A 19,174-nucleotide genomic window follows, 5' to 3' on the forward strand; every position below is an offset into this window, starting at 1 on the left:
TCTCTCTCTCTCTCTCTCTCTCTCTCTCTCTCTCTCTCTCTCTCCTACCTCCCTCTTTCCCTCCATCTCTGCTTTCCTAGTCTTATAATAAAGATAATAACATTACTTATTAGGGTTATTGTGTGGATTCAGTTGGATGCCTCCGAGGCATTTATCCAAGTACCTGATATGCAGTAAACATTCATAACGACTGGCCACCACCACCACCATCACCATCAAATCTAACTTATCTTCTTAGCATATACTTCTGAATCAATGATCCCTCCTCTTTGTTGCTGGCCAACAAGAAGCAGGCTGGGCATAATGCTAAATACCAGGACTTTTAGAACTTTGCTCTCACCTTTCAAAGAACTTGGCATCTAGAGGGAAGACAGGATAGATAGGTCTGCTGTATGACAGAAAATGCAGAATATATTTGATATGATGCTCTAGGATACCTGGAAGATAGCTACCAATGCTGGCCCTTCCTCCAGAGATGCAGTGGTTTCAGGATGTGAGGCCCAAGCATCTGCATTTTTGACAAATGCCTTTGGTGGCTCTAATTCAGGCAATTCTTCATCAAAAGAGTCATAGTAAGTGGGTAATTCCAAGCAAAATACTTCCACATGAAGGGATGACATTAAGACATTTAACAACTAATATAGTATGGGCTGTTAACCAGTTCGAGTAGAAATCTTAGTGTTGGAGTTAGAAATTCCAGAGGTCCAACACTGGCATTAACTCCTCATTAACTCCTAGAATGTGAGAATTGAAGAGAAGGCTACACAGCACCTATTCACCAACTAGCAAGAAGGCATTTCATTGTTTCAAACTGTCAGATTGTTCTCCCTCTCTACCTGAATCTGAAGGCGTATTTGTAGGTGTATATGCACGTAATCCCTGTACTCCTTGAATGCCTGGACTAGATGTTATATTTGTTTCATCTTCTCTTTTTCAATTCTATCCCCAGTAGATCTCATAATTTAAATCAAATAAATGAAATGATACTGGTAAAATTAATACATATTTCATATGGTTCTTATACTAGGTACTTTTCTTGAAGTTATTCTTAAGGTTTTGAAAATAGCCCCGTCACCATCCTGTCACTTACAGCCAATTATAGTTTTCCCTGTGAAAACTTGAGTTTCATGGGTCTCAGAGCTTTTCACCTCCTAGACTATTTTCTCAGCTCAGAGGCCTCCTCTACTTGACAGCCTGCCAGATTCCAGATCTCCTGGCCTTTACCACAACTGGCCCAGAGCATGTTTATTTGCACAGTGCTGAATTACAGTCCTAGTTCTCTGCCTTTCTTGTTACTTTTGGTTCCTGGTGGCCGACATAACTCAAAATGATGTGTCAGAGACTGAAATTGAGGAAGATGATAGCTCTTTCCATGAGAGATCCACAGTGGATAGTGAGAGGATGGGAATTGAGCCGGAGACATGAACACCCAAAACTAGACTTTTATTAGGGAGACAGGGTGTAGAGGATGGGGTGCTGGGCTGTCTCGGACAATGGTGAAAGCAGATTATATATGGGCAGGGGGTCATAAGGAAGGGGTATAGTGCAGGTAGATGTTTGGCTGCAGCCAGAGGTGAGGTTTACATCCATTGGCACCTTTTGATTTCCCTGTGGGAAACACTACAGGTGAGAGAGATTTATGGCATGAAAGTTGGGTCATTGCTCCCCACCGCTGGAGAGATTTATTATCTTCCAGGAAGAGCCATTTAGGATATGGGGTTAGAGCCACTTTACCTAGTAGGGAACTCTATCAGATAGGACAAAGAGGAATGGAAGAAAGAATCAAATTTCTGTATCTTATCTTTCTCATATGGAATTTTAAAAATTCTCAGCATAAAATGATGCCGCCTTTAAAAAATTTATTTCAAGGGAATAAAACTTACATTTAATACTGATATACATGAACACACTAAGAATAAAGGACGTGATAACCATCTTCAGGAATAAGTATGCTATATTGGTATCTATCCAGTATTGTTTAGAGACAATTCCAGACTATGTGAGAGCTCTCTGAGCTGTGTGTTTTACAGAGATGGAGAATCATAGTTAGACATTTTTAAAATACCAACCTCTGGAAAGATCTGATTGCCCTTGAGCCTTATTCAATGGGTAGAATTTCAGTTACTTGAATGACATAACAGAAAAAATTGATACCTGTTTAAAATATATAATTGTCACTTGAGCCCTCAGAATGGATCAGCAAAACTGTTGTATTTGTCTTCATCAAAAGGAAAAACTTGCACTTTGAAGGACTGAAAGTGTGGTTTAGTGTCAGAGGACTTGTCCAGCATTCCGAAGGCCCTCAGTTTTATCCTCTCAGAATTGCAAAAAGATAAAACAAGAAAAGTTAAAAGACAAGCCACTGAATGGGAGAAAATATTTGCAAGTATATATCCTATAAAGAATTTACATCTAGAATATAAAAACTGTAAGTCAATGATAAAAAACAAATAATTTCATTTAAAAATAAAGTATCTTAATAGACACTTCTGGGAAGATTTACAAATAGTCAATAAACATGAAAAGATGTTCAACATCATTAGGGCGAAATAAAAAACCACACTGAGATACCATTTCACACTTATTAGGATGGCTGGAATTAAAAAGACAGATAATAACAAGTTCCGTGGATGATATGAAGAAATTGGAACCTCATTCACTACTGGTAGGATTGTAAAGTGGAAAACAGTTTGTCAGTTCCTCAGGAGATTAAATGTAGAGTTACCATATGACCCTGCAATTCCACTAGCAGAAATGAAAATACATGACCATACAAACACTTGTTCACAGATGTTCATAGTAGCATTATTCTTAATAGCCAAAGAGTAGAAAAAAAGTAGGTGTTTGCCAAATGATAAACATAGAGAAGTATAGTCATACAGTGGAATATTACTGGGAAGTAAAAGAAATGAAATACTGGTACATACTACAACATTGACTGTTGGAAATGTCATATTTAGTGAATGAAGCCAATGGCAAAAGACCACGTGTTGTATAATGCCATTTATATGAAGTGTCAGAATAGGTAAATCTGTAGAGACAAACTAGGTTAATTCCTGTTATGGGCTGAGATGGGGAAGGAGGGATTAAAGGGGCAATGGAAAGTGCTAATGTGTAGTGGGCTTCCTTCTAGTATGATGAAAGATTCTAAATTTATTATTGTAATGGTTGCACAATGCTTTGAATATACTAAAAAACATTGAATTATATAACTAAATGGGTGAACTATATTTTGCATGAATTATGTTTCAAAAATGACTTTTTTAATAAATGGGAAATGAGGAAATAGTATTATATAAAATTATGTGCTTAGGAAAGATAGAGAAAAAGCAATAACTGGAACAGGATGACCAAGGGAGGACTCTTGCTTCTTAGTTTTTGAGGATGAAAGGTGTCAGGCCATTTTTAAATGCATCCAGAAATGATCTAACAGAAGGTTGGAGTTGTAGGAAAGTGGAGTCTCTATGGTCTTTCAGAAGACAGACGTTTGGAGGGTTCAGATCATGGCTATTCAGGCTGGCCTTTTACCCCACTTTTATTAGTACATGTGTGCATTTTACATTCACTGTAAGGGATTGGGATACGTATACATAATATATTTCAATTCCCTTTTCTCTCTCTTCCTCCATCCTCCTTTTACTTTTCCAGCATCTGATTCATTCATCTTATAAGACCTTATAAAGTTAGTGATAATATATTCATGTTGAAAAACCAGACTAATAAGCTAAAGAATAAGCTAAAAGATAATTGTATTAAAGTCAAGGTACACTTTATCCTTTATGGCAGAATAATATTTCACTGTGTATAAATATCACATTTTTAATGCATTCATCTACTCATGGACATATAGGCTGTTTCCAAGATTTAGCTATTATGAATTGCACTGCTATAAACGGGTGGGCATATATCAGTGTGGTATGATGGCTTAACTATTTTGGAAAGATACCTAAAAGGGCAATATCTGGGTCAAGTGGAATTTCTACTTTTAGTTTTTTTTAAGAATCTCTATACTGATTTCCATAGTGATTGCATCAGTCTACACTCCCACCAACAATGGGAAAGTGTTTCTTTTTCCCCACAGCCTCACAAGCATTTGTTATTGGTTAATTTCTTGATGGTGGCTATTCTTTCTTGAGTGAGATAGAATCTCAGTGTCATTTTAATTTGCATTTTGCAAATGGTCAGAGATGCTGAGCATTTTTCCATGTATTTATTGACCATTTGTACTTACTCATCTGAGAAGTGTCTGATCATTTCAGATGCCCATTTTTAATTGGGTCTTTAGAGGTAATGATAATTTCTTCATAGGAGGGATGAGGTTCTAGAAAGCTTCTGGACTAGGTGATGTAGAAAGTGAGGAGAAACTGGCCCAGCAGCTATGACTACTTCTCTGAAGAGGGAGATTAAAGAATGAGCAGTATGAACAACAAGGAAGGCATGAAATGATGCTGTGGCTATTCAGAGAGTACAACACTGCAGAAAACTGTGATGTTTCCAGGAAGTATGGGGGATAATGAGATGGTTGATATGACCTTTCTTGGCAATGCGTATCTATAGGGTGTAGGCAGAGAAATGCAGATAGTTGTAGTCCTGCACTGAAACTGGCTCCATAAAGTCATTAGTGGATTCAATCTTCATTGTACTCAAAGATTAACCAATATATAACAGACAGCATTTTTTTCTTGGGCTTCCTACCCCACACTTACTAGTTTTCCCCTTTTCTTTGTCTATCCAACAACAACCTTTAGATGCCAATGGAAGAGTTTAGAGTATAGAATAAACAAGATGGAGCACATGTCCTGCTTTTCCTATACTTATATTTCACTAGGAGAAAAAGAGGATTAACAAGCAATCACATAATACAGCATTTAATTTCAGTTGTGATCAGGGTTACCTACCAAGGGACTTGTAAAGCATTGAAAAAGTACATCGCAAGAAGCCTTACTTAGCCTGGTGCCCCTCTTAAAGAAGATTTACCAACATAGCACTTTTCAGGGAACAGACGTTCAACAACTATTTGCTGAGTCTATGAAAACACAAAGAGAAAGAAAAAATAATAACTTTGCAGTGTTGAGTTCAATAGCTACTCTGAAAGCATAAGTCTTCATCTAAAAAAATTTCAAAAAATTTTTAAATGACAGGAAACAATACACCTTGAATAACAGCAAAGCTGAATCCTTAGGAACGGAAAACAAATGACATTTATGCAAAAGTAGGAAAGGCTGAATCTCAGTCATAATTCATAGTGAAATCAGGGCTGATCTATACCTCAGTTTTGGAAGAGAAAAATCTCCTGCTTATATCACACAAAAGATTTTAATATCTTATCAAATAATATCTCTTAAGGAGCTCAAAATTTAGAAATAGAAAAAATAATATAACAATTACATATTCCAAGAAATACAAAAAACTGCTTTTAACCTTTAAGTTAGATTTTTTTCCAGAATAATTATACCTAAGACCTAAACTTTCAATTTTGCATTTTCAATGGTTTGGGAAGGGATTAAATGTAAATTTAAAGGTCTCAGGCCAACATAAGGGCCCAAGGCAGGTGTGATCTTAGAAAGTTGTCTCTCAGGCAGAGATTAGAATGCAAGGCATTCCTCAGGGTCCTCTCAGGATGTTCATGTGGAAAGCAAGGACAGAGAGCAAGACTGCACAGAAGCAATGTTCCTGATGTTCCCTAGGCCCACCCTATAAGATATTCTCAAGTGGGGTGGCCCTTGCACATGGCCCTTGAATGGGGTGAGGGGAGCTTATCCCTGCACTAATTAGGCAGGTGAGCCAATTGCCCTTGGGAGGGGAGAATGGCACTGGGCAGAGACTCTGCAGCCAAGGCAAACCTTTAAGGAAGCTTAAAATGGAGTGTGAGTTGGCGACTAGAGAAATAAATCCTTCAATCTTGAATGGGGATTGAGCAGTGCATCACGATGCTAGTTCTTGTGCCTGGTCCACAGTGACATTTTCATCCACTTGTTACTGAGGAACATTCAAATGAGATTTGTGGGGTGAAGCACAGCCCACCTGGAGAAACACAGAGAGCATTTGTGTCTGCCTCCACAGAAATGGAAATTCTTACATTTTAGTTAAACCAAATTTCAATGACAAATGAACTGACTATCTAGGACAATAGGTCTACTGCAAATATTTGACTAAAGTTTCTCTATCAACTAGCCTTAGAAATTGATACAGATAATCCAAAACCAAGGAAAATCCCCTCCCTCTCTCCATAAATGGGGCTGTGTAATGTGCAACACAGCAAGTCTCTCACCATAACTGCTTAATACACAGAGTTCTGGCAGGTTACTACAAAAGGTTGTGTTGAAAAACAACACCAATTCTTAGCAAAAATGAGAATGAGATCAATAAAAGTATCCTCCAGAACTTTTCTTTTCATGTATAGGACATAGCCTAGAAATATATGATGAGGATTTATTGTCAAGTCTTTCCTCATGTCAGAGGATGACATGGATTAGGACTGACACCCCTCTCCTCATACCCCTCCTTCTGATATCGCACTGTCTTCTAGTATCTAAGGCCTTCTTAGGGAAGGACTTCAAATTTTCACTTTAAGACAGTGTTTCCTTCGTGCACTGGGAATTGGGAATATGCTCTAAATGTTTGTTCCTGAATCCCACCCCAGACCAGCTTACTCAGATTGAGAACAAGGAAGTTGCATTCTGCCTCTCTCCCCTTCCTCCCTCTCCCCTCCATCCCCCTTTTAAAAATCTGGCTGCACCATTCTGCACACAGGAATTGTAAACACTTCTCCGCTCCCCTCAATGGTCTCGGCCATTGCACTGCATGTGTTTGACTGAACTAAGTGCATCCATCGTAAGGAAGGCCGAGCACTTTGAATGAAGAGAGTCTCTAAGAATTCATCTCAATGGGAAATTTTTCACCACCAGGATAAAATAGTTACCAAAACTTTCCTTATTTCTGCTTCGTTTCTTCTCCTTTCCCAGTGTTGTTTGACAATAGCCTTATCTTTTTGCCTCTTTAATCTTGGATCCTTCCATTAAATATATGTATCAGGCAGGAAAATGCTACAGTATAAGCAACCTTAGATTTATGTAGTTTAATAACTTCTGAGTAACTAACTCAATTCTAAGAAATAAATATTATAATTAGACATGAAAACAAACTTACCACACTTCTCTGGGGAGCCAGAGTATGACAGGAAAAAGGAAGCAAATGAAAAGAACTTAACTGTCACATTAGTGTGAAGTATACCGAATTAAAATTAAGTACATTTCTTAACTGCAGATTGTGTATTTTTCATAAAATACAATATATGCATTATGCTCCAGTTTTTCTTGGACACTTTCTTTGAGTCTTCTTACTCTGAGACCACTATGGGAAAGAATGTCCTAGATTGTAGCAGCTTGCCTGTCCATCAGTTACATTCAGGCTGTAGTCTTTGCTGCATTTTGAAATTCTTTGGCTGAATATGACTTCTAGCAATTATCGGGGCTACTTAATTCAACTTGGGGCTCAATTTAAAATTTGAGCAACATACCCAAAGTAGGTCTTCATTTTCTATCATTTTAGTAAATTGCATATTTCAGACCCACTTTTTCATACTTTCTGAAGTTTACTTTTAAATTTATTATGGAGTCTTTGTCCAATGTCTTGCAAGTACTTTTTGCTTCTGTTCAAGTTGGCTAAAAGACCTATTTAAAACTAATTATTTCTATGTTCAATGGAACATGGACTCAGAGGAGGTGTGATTGAAAAATTTGTTGAATGTTTAAATTTATTGCCATTAAACCCTCTCAAAAATATTCCCCCTCACTTCAAAAATACTTGTCCCATCTTTCTTGCCACTTTCTTTCTTTTTTTTTTTTTTCACTGAGTTTATTGGCACATTTAGTATACAGTACAGTTGCATTCATCATTGGGATCTTGTACCTTTACATGACAGGTCTTGGTTCTCATTTTCCCCTGTACACCTGCCCCCTCTTCACCCCCTCCTCCCTTCCCTATTTTCAAAGACTTTGTTTCTATTTTTTCCTTTTCTCATATATTTTCTTTTCCCTTCTTTCTTTTCCCCTACCCTTCCCACTTCCCCTATTCCTCTAGCTCTTCCTATTTCACAATATCAATTATAAAATTTAAGTATTATTTACACTTTTAGTTTTTCACATCAGAGAAACTGGTACTTACACGTGTGTCTTATTTATTTCACTTGAGAGTATTGCCTCAATATGCATCCATTTTCTATTTTCTCATTCTTTATGGCTGAGTAGTACTCCATTTTATAGAAAAACCACATCTTCTTTATCCAGTCTCCAGTTGATGGACAACTGGGCTGTTTCCAAGTTTTAGCTATTGCAAACTGTGCCATTATAAACATGAGTGTGCATATATCACTGTGGTATGATTCTTTTCATTCTTCTGGAAAGATACCCAGCAGAGGGATAGCTAGATCAAACAGAACCTCTAACTCTAGTTGTTTGAGGTATCTCCATTTTGACTTCCTCTTGATTAAAAAGCTTCTTCTGCAAGAGATTAGTTGTTTGAGGTATCTCCATTTTGACTTCCTCTTGATTAAAAAGCTTCTTCACTGCAAGAGAAACCACCAACAGAGCTAAGAGACAACCTACAATATGGGGAAAAAAATTTTATCAGCTACTCCTCAGACAAAAGACTATTATCTAGCAAATATAAAGAATTCAAAAAAATCAGACCCCCCCAAATATAAAGACCCAATTCAAAAATGGGCATCGGTGATATGCAGCCATTTCTCAGACAAAGAAGTAAAAGCAGCAAATAAACATATGAAAAAATGTTCATCATCACTGTTCATTCAAGAGATGCAGATGAAAATAATGCTACGATTCCACCTCATCCCAGAAAGAATGGCTGCTATCAAGAAATCAACCGATAACAAATGATGGCAGGGCTGTGGGGAGAAAGGAACTCTTCTCCATTGTTGGTGGGAGTGCAGACTGGAGCAACTTCTTGCCACTTTCTGAAGCAATTCTGGAAGTCCTCTTTTGTGAGTGCCTTTAATTGTGGTATGGTGGCTGCCTTGATGTCCTCAGTCACTTCAAACATTTATCTTTCATGGTCATTTTGACTTTGGAGAAAAACCAAAAGTCACATTACCATATCCAGAAAATAAAGTGATTGAGAAGACACTAAGGCTTTTCCAAGCCTGCCTTTTCACTTGGCAGCAGAATTCACCCCACTTTTATCATATCTTGTAAAGACATTCACAAAAGAGGATTTCCAGAACTGCTTTGGAAAGTGATAAAAGCAAGGAATGGCATAGTGCATGGTTTTAATTCCACACTCAGGAGGCTGAGGCAGGAGGATTGCCATGAGTTCCAGGCCAGGCTTGGGTACACAGTGAGTTCAAGGTCAACCTGCACTATAAAGTGAGACCGTGTGTCAAAAAAGAGTAGGAAGAATAATGGGATAAGTGTGTTGGGACTGGGGGATGAAATATTTTGAGTTCAGTTCATGGCAATGTGTATTTTACTGTGATAAGTTTTAAAAGTTAAGACATTTGCTATATATTGTGATCATGTTGCACATATCTACTGTATCCTTTTTATTGCATTTAGCACTTTGGTATTTGAAAATAAAAGTCTTCTGAAACATTAGTGCCTATCTCAAATAAATATTTAAATTCACAGTGTTCAATATAAAGTTCTAAATGAATGCTTATTATGCAACTACAATGACATTTTCACCAATAATTCATTACTACTTCCTTCTCTTAAAGCTAGTATCTATTATTTTTCTTGAATGTGTCAGAGCTTCTTTATTGATAATTTCTTGAGTTTCCATAGATAACTTGAGAGGATTTACCTGTAAAATGTCAGTGGAATAGCAATGCAGATTTCATCATAAAGACCTAATCAAGAATACATAAGGCAGTGAAGTTTTAGAGGTAGCAAGTTAGAGTCATTCCATTCAGATGCATCTTAGAAGTACATTGCTGTATAAATAAAATAATAGTGTAATGAATTTTTAATGGTCTTTCTTCCCAGCCTCTACAAAGGTAGCTTGTGACACTGTCTGGGAGAAGGACTTCAACTCACACATTTGCTACCAATTCAACTTGCTTTCATTTCTCTCCTGGAATGAGGCACATTCTTCATGCCAGATGCAAGGAGGTGATTTATTAAGTATTGAGGATGAAAGTGAAGAAAATTTCATAAAGAGTAAGTAGGTGGCTGATGCACACTGATGTTTATACAACAAAATGACTGCTAACAGTTATGTTCCTGCTATCTTCTGAAGATTTTACCTAAAAATATTTTCCTTTCTTTATTATGGCCTAAACTCTTACCCGAAATTTCTACACGAATCTTGGGCCTTTCCTCCTGACAATCATTTGTGTCTTTCCATTTTCCTTCCTTAAAAAGGAAATTCAAGGCCACACCAAGGGACCCAGGAGAACTGCAGTGCTATCAAGTGGATCAGTAACTTCTGAATTTAAGGACCAATTCTTGGTCTTCTGGAGACGTTCGCCATGCAATTTCCATTTATAAATAATTAAGGAATCTATTAATTAAAAGCATACCTGTCAGTGTATGCAAATATGTCTTAGAGCTTTTAGTGAATGCCAAAGAACTTAAAATTTAGTGGGAAAAGCAAAAGTATGGGCATGTGAACTAACAATATAAAACAATAACATAAAATGTCAAAGGCATTGTGCTAATGAACTGAGAACTGTTTCACTCATCATCAAAATGCTTCCCTTACCTCTCTTTTACAGATTAAATGTATTTATTCCCCTCTTTAAAATTTTTTAAACATTAAAAAGTGTCACAAAATTAGTCACTTTAATTAAACATTTCTGACCCTATTTTTTTCTCAAATTGTATTGGACATGTAGTACATGTTTATTTTGGAATAATTTTTAATTCAGCTATACAGGAGGAAAAGCAAATGAAAAATCTTCCACCATTCTACAATCTGGTTAGCCATATTTTTCTGCAAAAACATATATATACACATGTACATATATATATCTATAAAAAGAGTAGTGTATAAAAACATGAGGGGGTTTCTTCAGTATTTAGGTGTTTAATGATCACTCAGCTCTCTGTCTGCATTTGAATCTTGCCTTTATCACTGATTAGTGGCTCCTCAAGATTCTTAACCACTCTGCACCTGAACTGCCCTATTCTGCAAGTGGAAATAATAATAGTATGTATTTCTTCACATGTGCTACATCTTACAATGCAGGTGAAATCCTAGAAAAGTAACAGACACACATAATAAAATACTCATTTTACTGTGTACAAACCATTTGATGACCACCTTGGTCCTGGTTTGGAAAGCTGCTTATTTAATTTACCTGCATATAGTGAAGATCTGTCCATGTCTCTAAATACAGTTTTATATAATTTTGGTTTTTATTTATATATTTGTTTTTATTACAAACCATCCTTCTACATTCACGTGTACACTGCTCCAGAATCACTTTTCTGTAAGTCTATAGAAGTAGATTCACTGGATAGAAGAGGAGACTTACTTTAAAGGTTTTGAAAGTCAGTAACGCTTTGCAGAAAGATTGTAACAAATGGATAAACAGGGTTTGCTTTTCCCCCACAGCTGTGCAAAAGCAGAGAATTATCACCGAAACTGATTTGACTGAGTATTATTGGAGGAACACATAAGTTTCCAAAATCATTACTAACTTCAAATGGGTTTTATGTAAAGATTTGCACACCATTTAAACATCTCAATTGCCAGGATCTCCTATAAGAGGATTTCGACCTAGTCATCAAACTTGAGTAACAATTTTTTAAACTATGATGTATCACAGCCTTTGATTTAAATACTCCAATTCTATTATTAGGCTTTGGGGATTGTTTAGGAAATAGAAATCTGACCAAAGTTTTGGAGGTGTTTGCTTGCTTTTTGCAGTATGGAAGATTGAGTTACAGGGACTTCACAGCTGAACTTTGTCCCAGGCCTTTTATTTTATTTTTTTATTTTGAGACAAGCTCTTGCTAAGTCACTAGTTTGCCCAGGCTGTGTTTAAACTTGCAGTCCTCCTCCCTTAGCCATCTATAGTGCTGGGGTTACAGGCATGTGCCACCACGCCCGGCTACCAAAGTATTTTTAATGAGGAGAGAATGGTACTAATAATGTTTTGTGCTAATCACTGATGAACATTAAATATGACATAAGAAATTATGTAAGCTTCATGAATGCCATGAAACATTTGCAGGCCTTTGTGTTTGAATTTGTTATTAAAGTATTATAGGCCAATTTAGTTGTAAAGGTAAATTAGCTATTTCTACACCTTTAAATACAGACTATACATTACAGAATAATTATATGTGAATTAATAAAACAGTTGTATAACCATTGTTCAAAATAGCTCCAAAATTAATCAAAATTTTAATTGGATTATTTTAAAATATCATCTGATGTTAACCTGGATATGAAATGTAGAAAATTTGCCCTGAAAATTTAGTTATTGCATCTTCTAATCCACTGCTGTCATTACAATACCTATTAAGTGATTTAATCAAACACTTGGTATTGAAAGCAGTAAATGAGTAACTATTAGGAAGAGATTTCATGTAATGTCACAGGAACTTGGAAATGGGCCCATACGTGATATGTTGTTTCCATTTAGTGATTTCTGGTGTCTCTTTTGGTTCCTCCAGTTTCCCACTATTGTATTAAACAGTCTGTGGAGGACGCTGCAGCCTTCTTATGTGAATACCCTGACCCCATGTCCTTCTATTCATGGTTTATCATCCAACCCAAGACTCCTGAGAGTGAAAAGAACTGTGATTAATTATTATTCTCAAACATCAGCATAAATCGTGAGCTTCCCAGGGAAGCTGGGACATAGAGACAGGTGTCTCAATCTCAGGATGGGTTTCTATGTCTGGTTCAAAATAAAGTGAGTTCTGAAACAAATAGATGAACTATACAAAAACAATGCTGTCCTCCATAGAACAAATAGTGAAATGGCAACCTGAGAGAGTGTCACACAAAATTGTCCATTTTCACTAAATTTCAGACATTGGCTTTTCTCAAATATTATTACACTAGTAGTACATATTTAGAAAAAATATTTAAATTCAGGGGCATAAACAGAGAAATCAAAGGAAAACTTCCCGTAATTCCACAATTTTGATGACCATTTTTTTCTGCACAAATATGTCCCTCCGTGTCTATAGCATCTGCAACAACAATGGTGCTGACCAAGCTGGAAATTGCTATGGTACAGTGGTTAGGAACACGAGCCTCAAGAGTATGTAACCTTCTCCCACCAAAAGTGCAGTAGTAGAAGCTGCCTCGAATTTGTGCTGTGTGTGGCTGTGGTCCCCACTTGCTGGAGACCACTCTTGGTACTGGATGATGTTGCTTCTCTTGGCCAGATAGTTCCCAGTGGCCCCCTCTGCCTCGTACTCCTTCTTATTTAAGGCCTTGTCTCTTCTTCGTTTCTGGGAGTGACCATGGACACTTCTTCCTCCCTCTAAAACTCTTTAAGTACATGAGTTCCTGAAAATAAAATGGACTTAAATTTTTCACCACATGCCCTGGAAGAGATGGAGGACTATAGAAGACAGTACTACTGGACGCTCACAAGAAGGACTTCAAGTTAAGAAATGCTGTCAGTGAAGCACAGGGAGGCTTGGATTCCTGAAGAAGAAATAAGTTCACTTTGTCACGCTGTAGTACCTAAAACTGTCTTTCATTGACTGGGATTAATTGATGACTCCATGATCCAGGAATAGGGTAAAATGAAAAATGTAACACTGAATTACTTTTGAAGCTCCATGATTTTCCTTTCAGAGCACATGAGCCATGAAGCGGTGGAAGTGTGGATAGGTTTGAACCAGCTGGATCCACACGCTGGATGGCAGTGGTCCGACGGAGCACCGCTGAGCTATCTAAATTTGTATCCAGGTACCCATCCGCAGCACTTTACTTACCTTTGGCAGGTGACATCATCCTGCAGACATAAACATCAGCATTTCTCAAGTAGATATTAGGCATGTTGTTCTGAATTACTCTAAGGGAAACTCGTTCCAACAAGAAGGGAGAGGCCAGGAAGGTAAGCTAGTCCGCCAAAGTTGGGAAATTTGGGTCATAGCCAAAAGTTTGGTCAGCTGTTTTAAAAACAATAACAGACTGGTAAATAATCCTCATCTTTAAAACAATAAAATAGTGCTTTTACTAACTTTGGCAAATCATTTAACTCATGCCCAGATTTTGACTGTAACATCGTAGGTATATCATGATATCTCAGAGGATTCACTATCTGTACCAAACTAAAGCATTCCCTGATATTAAAACTGCAGTTTAGTTTGTATTAAGCTGACATTAAAAACACACATTGTATTTTCAGAAATCCATTTTGATCCATTTGTTGAATATCACTGTGGAACATTTCATTCATTTATGCCAACTGCCTGGAGGAGTAGGGATTGTGAGTCCACCTTTCCTTATGTATGTAAAAAATATCTAAACCACACAGATCATGAAACAGTTGGTAAGTTTTCATTTTAAGTTGGTTTTACGTGTTATTTTCTCGTCCTCTTAATATATTCAAGTTCCTCTTTTTCTGCTAATACTTCGTAATTTAAACTTATCTAAAGCTGGCTTATAGGAGTAAAAATATGTCCCTAGATGATATCTGTATTCCAAAAATACTATGAATCTAACAAATACATTACATTTTTTACTAAAAACTAAAGCAATATAACCTCAACATAGTAAGCATTTTCTCCCTTATTTTAGAAAATTTGCTTTAGAAAAACAAGATATGCTCTCCTTTCTATCTCATTTTTGAGTTTGGTTTGTGGTTCCTCTGAAAATTATATATAAAAGAAAATAATATTATAAATCTTTACCTCATTGATTTTCTCTTTTGTTGCTGTTAACTTTTTCAATTGACATATATGTCATTTATGGGGTACAATGTGATATTTTGTTACATATATCCAATGTATAATCATCAAATCAGGGTAGTCAGCTTATCCAATTCTTCAAACATTTAGCATTTCCTTGTGGTGAGATCATGTAAAATCCTTTTCTAGCTGCTTTGAAATACTCTGTGCACTATTTTTAATTAGAGTCACCCTACTGTGCAATAGAACCAAACCTACTTCTCCTCTCTAATTGTCACTTCACACCCTCATTTGTGGATTCTCTGCCCATTCCATATCTCTTTTTAGAAACCCACCCTGTCCCTGGAGACAACACACAAACCTGGGGGGGAGATAATTGAGATTATCTAGTGATAATCTAATACTTGTAGTAGGATTATTTTTGTTTTTAAGCTCTATTGCTTCTTTTTAGCTTATGTAGGAATTAATACCTCAACTCAAAAGTAGATAAAAACAACCATCATTTAAAGAAGCGCTACAAGAGTAACCCTAGATTTAAAATAAACTGTTACCATGTTTAAAATATTGCCCCTTATAATTAATTTTAACTGCCATTTCCCTTTAAATTGCTATTCCTGGGAGGAATGTAGTGTAGAGGAAAGGGAGGGAAGAGAACAAGCCTCCTGTCATGTTTTATTAGTACATGTTTATAGTACATAATGTTTATGTTACATGTATGCATTGTTCAATGAGCAAATCAGGGTGATTAGCTTATCCATTACTTCAAGCATTTATCATTTCTTTGTTGTGAGAACATGTGAAACCCTTTTCCGGCAGTAAACATTGGAACACACAACACATCTTGATTTGTTTTTTACCTCCTTTCCCTTTCCTCCCTCCTCCCTCCATCTGTCTCTCTCTCTCTCTCTCTCTCTCTCTCTCTCTCTCTCTTTTTTTTTTTAATGTAGAGACTTTTTCCATTATTTGAAAATTTTCCTAAATTTACTACTGGCTGTTGCTTTTCTCCCCTTCTTTCTTCCTTCTTTTGCCTGTCTCAGTTTCTTCCTTAAGTCCTCCAACACTCCCTCCTGCCACCTTTCTTTTGTCTGCTTTACTTATTATTCTGACCACAAGATCAGAAATGGGAGTAGATACACTAACCATGTTTGGATGATTTCTTTGTGCTCTGTATTTAACTTCTTCTGTCAGTCCAGTCCTTTATCTCTAAACTGTATTTCTGGGATCCGGAGGGTCTTTTAAAAAAATCTGAAGCATAAAATTATGCATATTAATGGGTGCCATGTAATGTTTCCATACATGTACACTTTACACTATGTTTCAGCAAGTTAAGCATATCTATTTCCTCAAAGGTTAATCATTCATTTATGGTTAAATTTTACTAAATTATTTTAGCTTCTCAAAATGTACAATGCATCATTGTTATCTATAGTGACCCTACTATGTGTAAGAGCACACCAGAACCTCTCAGTCCCATCTAACTGTAATTCAATGCCCATTCATCAACCTTTCCCTGGCCTTCTCCCCCTAGTCACCATGGCCTCTGTGACCACCACCTTCTTCTAGAAGTTGATTTTTTTAAATTCCATATATGAGTGAGATTACGCAGTACTTGTCTTTCTGTGTCTGGCTTAGTTCAGGGACCATAATTATCTCGTTAAATCTATGTTATTACAAAATCTATGTTGCTTCATCCTTTTTTGTAGGAAAATGGTATCCACTGTGGATAGTTTCGCTATCCATTCATCCGTTGATAAACACTTAGGTTTTTTCTGTTTCTTGATTACTGTATATAGTATAACACTGAACACTGGAGTGCAAATGTGTCTGACACATTGTTTTCATTTTCTTTGGCTGTACGCTCAGTATTGGGATGCTAGATGATAAGGTAGCTCTAGGTTTAACTTTTTGAGGAATCCCCTACTGTTTTTCATTATAGCTATACTAATTTATAGTCCCATCAATAGTAAGTGAGAGTTCATTTTACTCTGCCAGTACTTACAGTTTTCAGACCTTTTGCTAACAGCCATTCTTGTTAGGGTGCAGTGATAACCCACTGCTGATGATCAGCGATGTTCACTTTTTCATACAAGTTGACCAATTGAACAAGTGTGTCTTCTTTTGGTAAATGTCCATTTAGATCTACTGATCAATTTTTAATTTTTTTCATTTTTATTTTGTTTGGTTTGGTTTTTTACTTTTGAATTTTTGGAATTCTTGTGTAGTCTGGCTGTCATCCCTTGTCAAATGGGTAATTTACAAACATCTCCAATTTTGTAGGCTGTCTCTGCATTCTGCTGATCATTTCCTCTGCTGTGCAGAAGAGTTTTAGTTAAATGACATCCCATTTGTCTATTTTCACTTTTCTTTCCTGTGCTTTGAAAGCTATTGTCTAAAAGATCCATGCCCATTCCAATGTCCTTAACCATTTTTCCTATGTTTTCTTCAAGTACTTTCATAGTTTCAGTCCTACATTTTGAGTTGTTGTTTGTAACTGGTGACAGAAATGTTGAGTTTTATTCTTCTGCATGTAGATATTCAATTTTCCAGCACTATTTGTTGAAAAAAAAAAGCTGTCTTTTCTCCAATGCATGTTTTCAGAACCTTTGTCAAAAATCAGTGGGCTGAGCCAGGGATTTAGCTTAATGGTTCCACTGTCTGCCTCACAAACACAGGGACCTGATTTCAATCCCCAGTACCAAAAAAACAAAAACAAAAACAAAAATCGGTGGGCTATGGACACATGGGTTCATTTTTAGGGTTTCACTTCTGTTCTGTTGGTCTGTCTGTTTTTATGCCTCTACCGTGCTTTCTTATTTATTACACCTTCGTATTATGTTTTGAAGTCAGGTAGTGTAATACCTTCTTCTTTATTATTTTTGCTTAAAAAGGGCTTTGGCTATTTGGGGATTCTGTGGTTCTATATAAATTGGAGCATTGTTTTATGTAGTTCTGTAAAGAATGTCTTTGATATCTTGATAGGCTTCGCATCAAATCTGTAAATTAGTTTGGGTATATGAACATTTTAACAATATTATTTGTCCAATCTATGAATACAGGATGCCCTCCCGCTTCCTTGTGTCCTATTTAATTTTTTTCACCAATATTTTATAACTTTCATTGTACGGGTCATTAACTTCATGGGTTAAATTTATTCCTACATGTTTTTAAACTATTATAACTGGGCCTACTTTCTTGATTTCTATTCAGATAATTCACCACTGGCATATAGGAATGCCACTACTTTTTATATATTTACTTTGTTTCCTGCCACTTTGTTGAATTTGTTAGTTCTAAGAGGTTTTTGCTGGAATTTTGAGGGTTTTCTATATATAAGATGTCATCTGAGAACAATGACAGTTTGACTTCTTTTTTTCCCAATTTAGATGCTCTTTATTTCCTTCTTTTGCCTACTGGTCTGGCTAGGACTTACAGCACTATGTAGGATAAAAGTGGTGAAGGTTGGACTCTTTGTCTTGTTGTGGAAGTAAAAATATTTTAGGTTTTGCCCATTCAGTATAATGTTACCTATTAACTTATAGTTTTTCTTATGTTGAGATATATTTCTTCTATACCTACTTAATTCTTTGCACGTATTATAGAGGGAGGTTGAATTTTTTCAAGTGTTTTCCTTGCATCTGTTGAGGTGACCAAATAGTTTCTGTCCTTCATTCTGTTGATTTGGTGTGCTACATTTACTGATTTGTGTATACTGAACCATTTTTGCATCCCTGGGATGAATTTCACTTCATTGTGAGGAATAATTTCTTAAAGGTGCTACTGCATTCAGTTTGTTAATATTTTGGGAGGATCTTTGTGGCTGTGTTCATCAAGGATGTCCTGCAGAGGTGGTGGGAGAGAGAGAGAGAGTGGTATTATGTCCTTATCTGGTTATTCCATCCAGATAATTCTAGCATGGGTAGAATATGTTTGAAAGTATCCGTGTATCTTCTATTTCTTTGAAATAACTTAAGGAGAATTAGTGTTAGTTCTTCTTTAAATGTTTGGTATAATTCAGCAATGGGTTTTTCACAGATGATAGACTTTTATTACTGGATTCCATCTTCTTATTTATTATTGGTCTGTTCAGACTTTCTTTTTGTCTGTTTGGGTTTTCTATTTTTTCATTATTCATTCTTGGTAAAGTCTATGTTTCTGACTCAGTATATTTCTTCTAGTTTATAAAATTTGTTGGCATAGAATTGTTCGTAATAATCTGTAATAATCTTTTATTTCTATGATATTTCTTTTTAAATTTTGCTTTTTTAGCAGCGATTTCTTAGTCTAGCTTAGGGTTTACCTTGCTTCTATTTTCAAAAAAACCAACTCTTTTTCAT

General features: G+C 36.3%; 1 protein-coding gene across 3 annotated transcripts in view; it reads left to right on the forward strand.

Moving 5' to 3' along the window:
• Positions 1-19,174, forward strand: part of Pla2r1 (phospholipase A2 receptor 1) — a 116,476-nt gene that overhangs the window by 20,619 nt on the left and 76,683 nt on the right. For all 3 annotated transcript variants that reach the window (XM_010606814.3, XM_010606816.3, XM_010606815.3), the window contains exons 4-6: positions 10,002-10,175; positions 13,783-13,896; positions 14,339-14,482. In XM_010606814.3, the coding sequence (XP_010605116.1) occupies positions 10,002-10,175; positions 13,783-13,896; positions 14,339-14,482 (432 nt within the window). The remainder of the gene's footprint in view (positions 1-10,001; positions 10,176-13,782; positions 13,897-14,338; positions 14,483-19,174) is intronic.

The sequence above is a fragment of the Fukomys damarensis genome, unplaced genomic scaffold, assembly GCF_012274545.1.
Source record: "Fukomys damarensis isolate Sample0158 unplaced genomic scaffold, DMR_v1.0_HiC HiC_scaffold_26, whole genome shotgun sequence".
Lineage (NCBI taxonomy): Eukaryota > Metazoa > Chordata > Mammalia > Rodentia > Bathyergidae > Fukomys > Fukomys damarensis.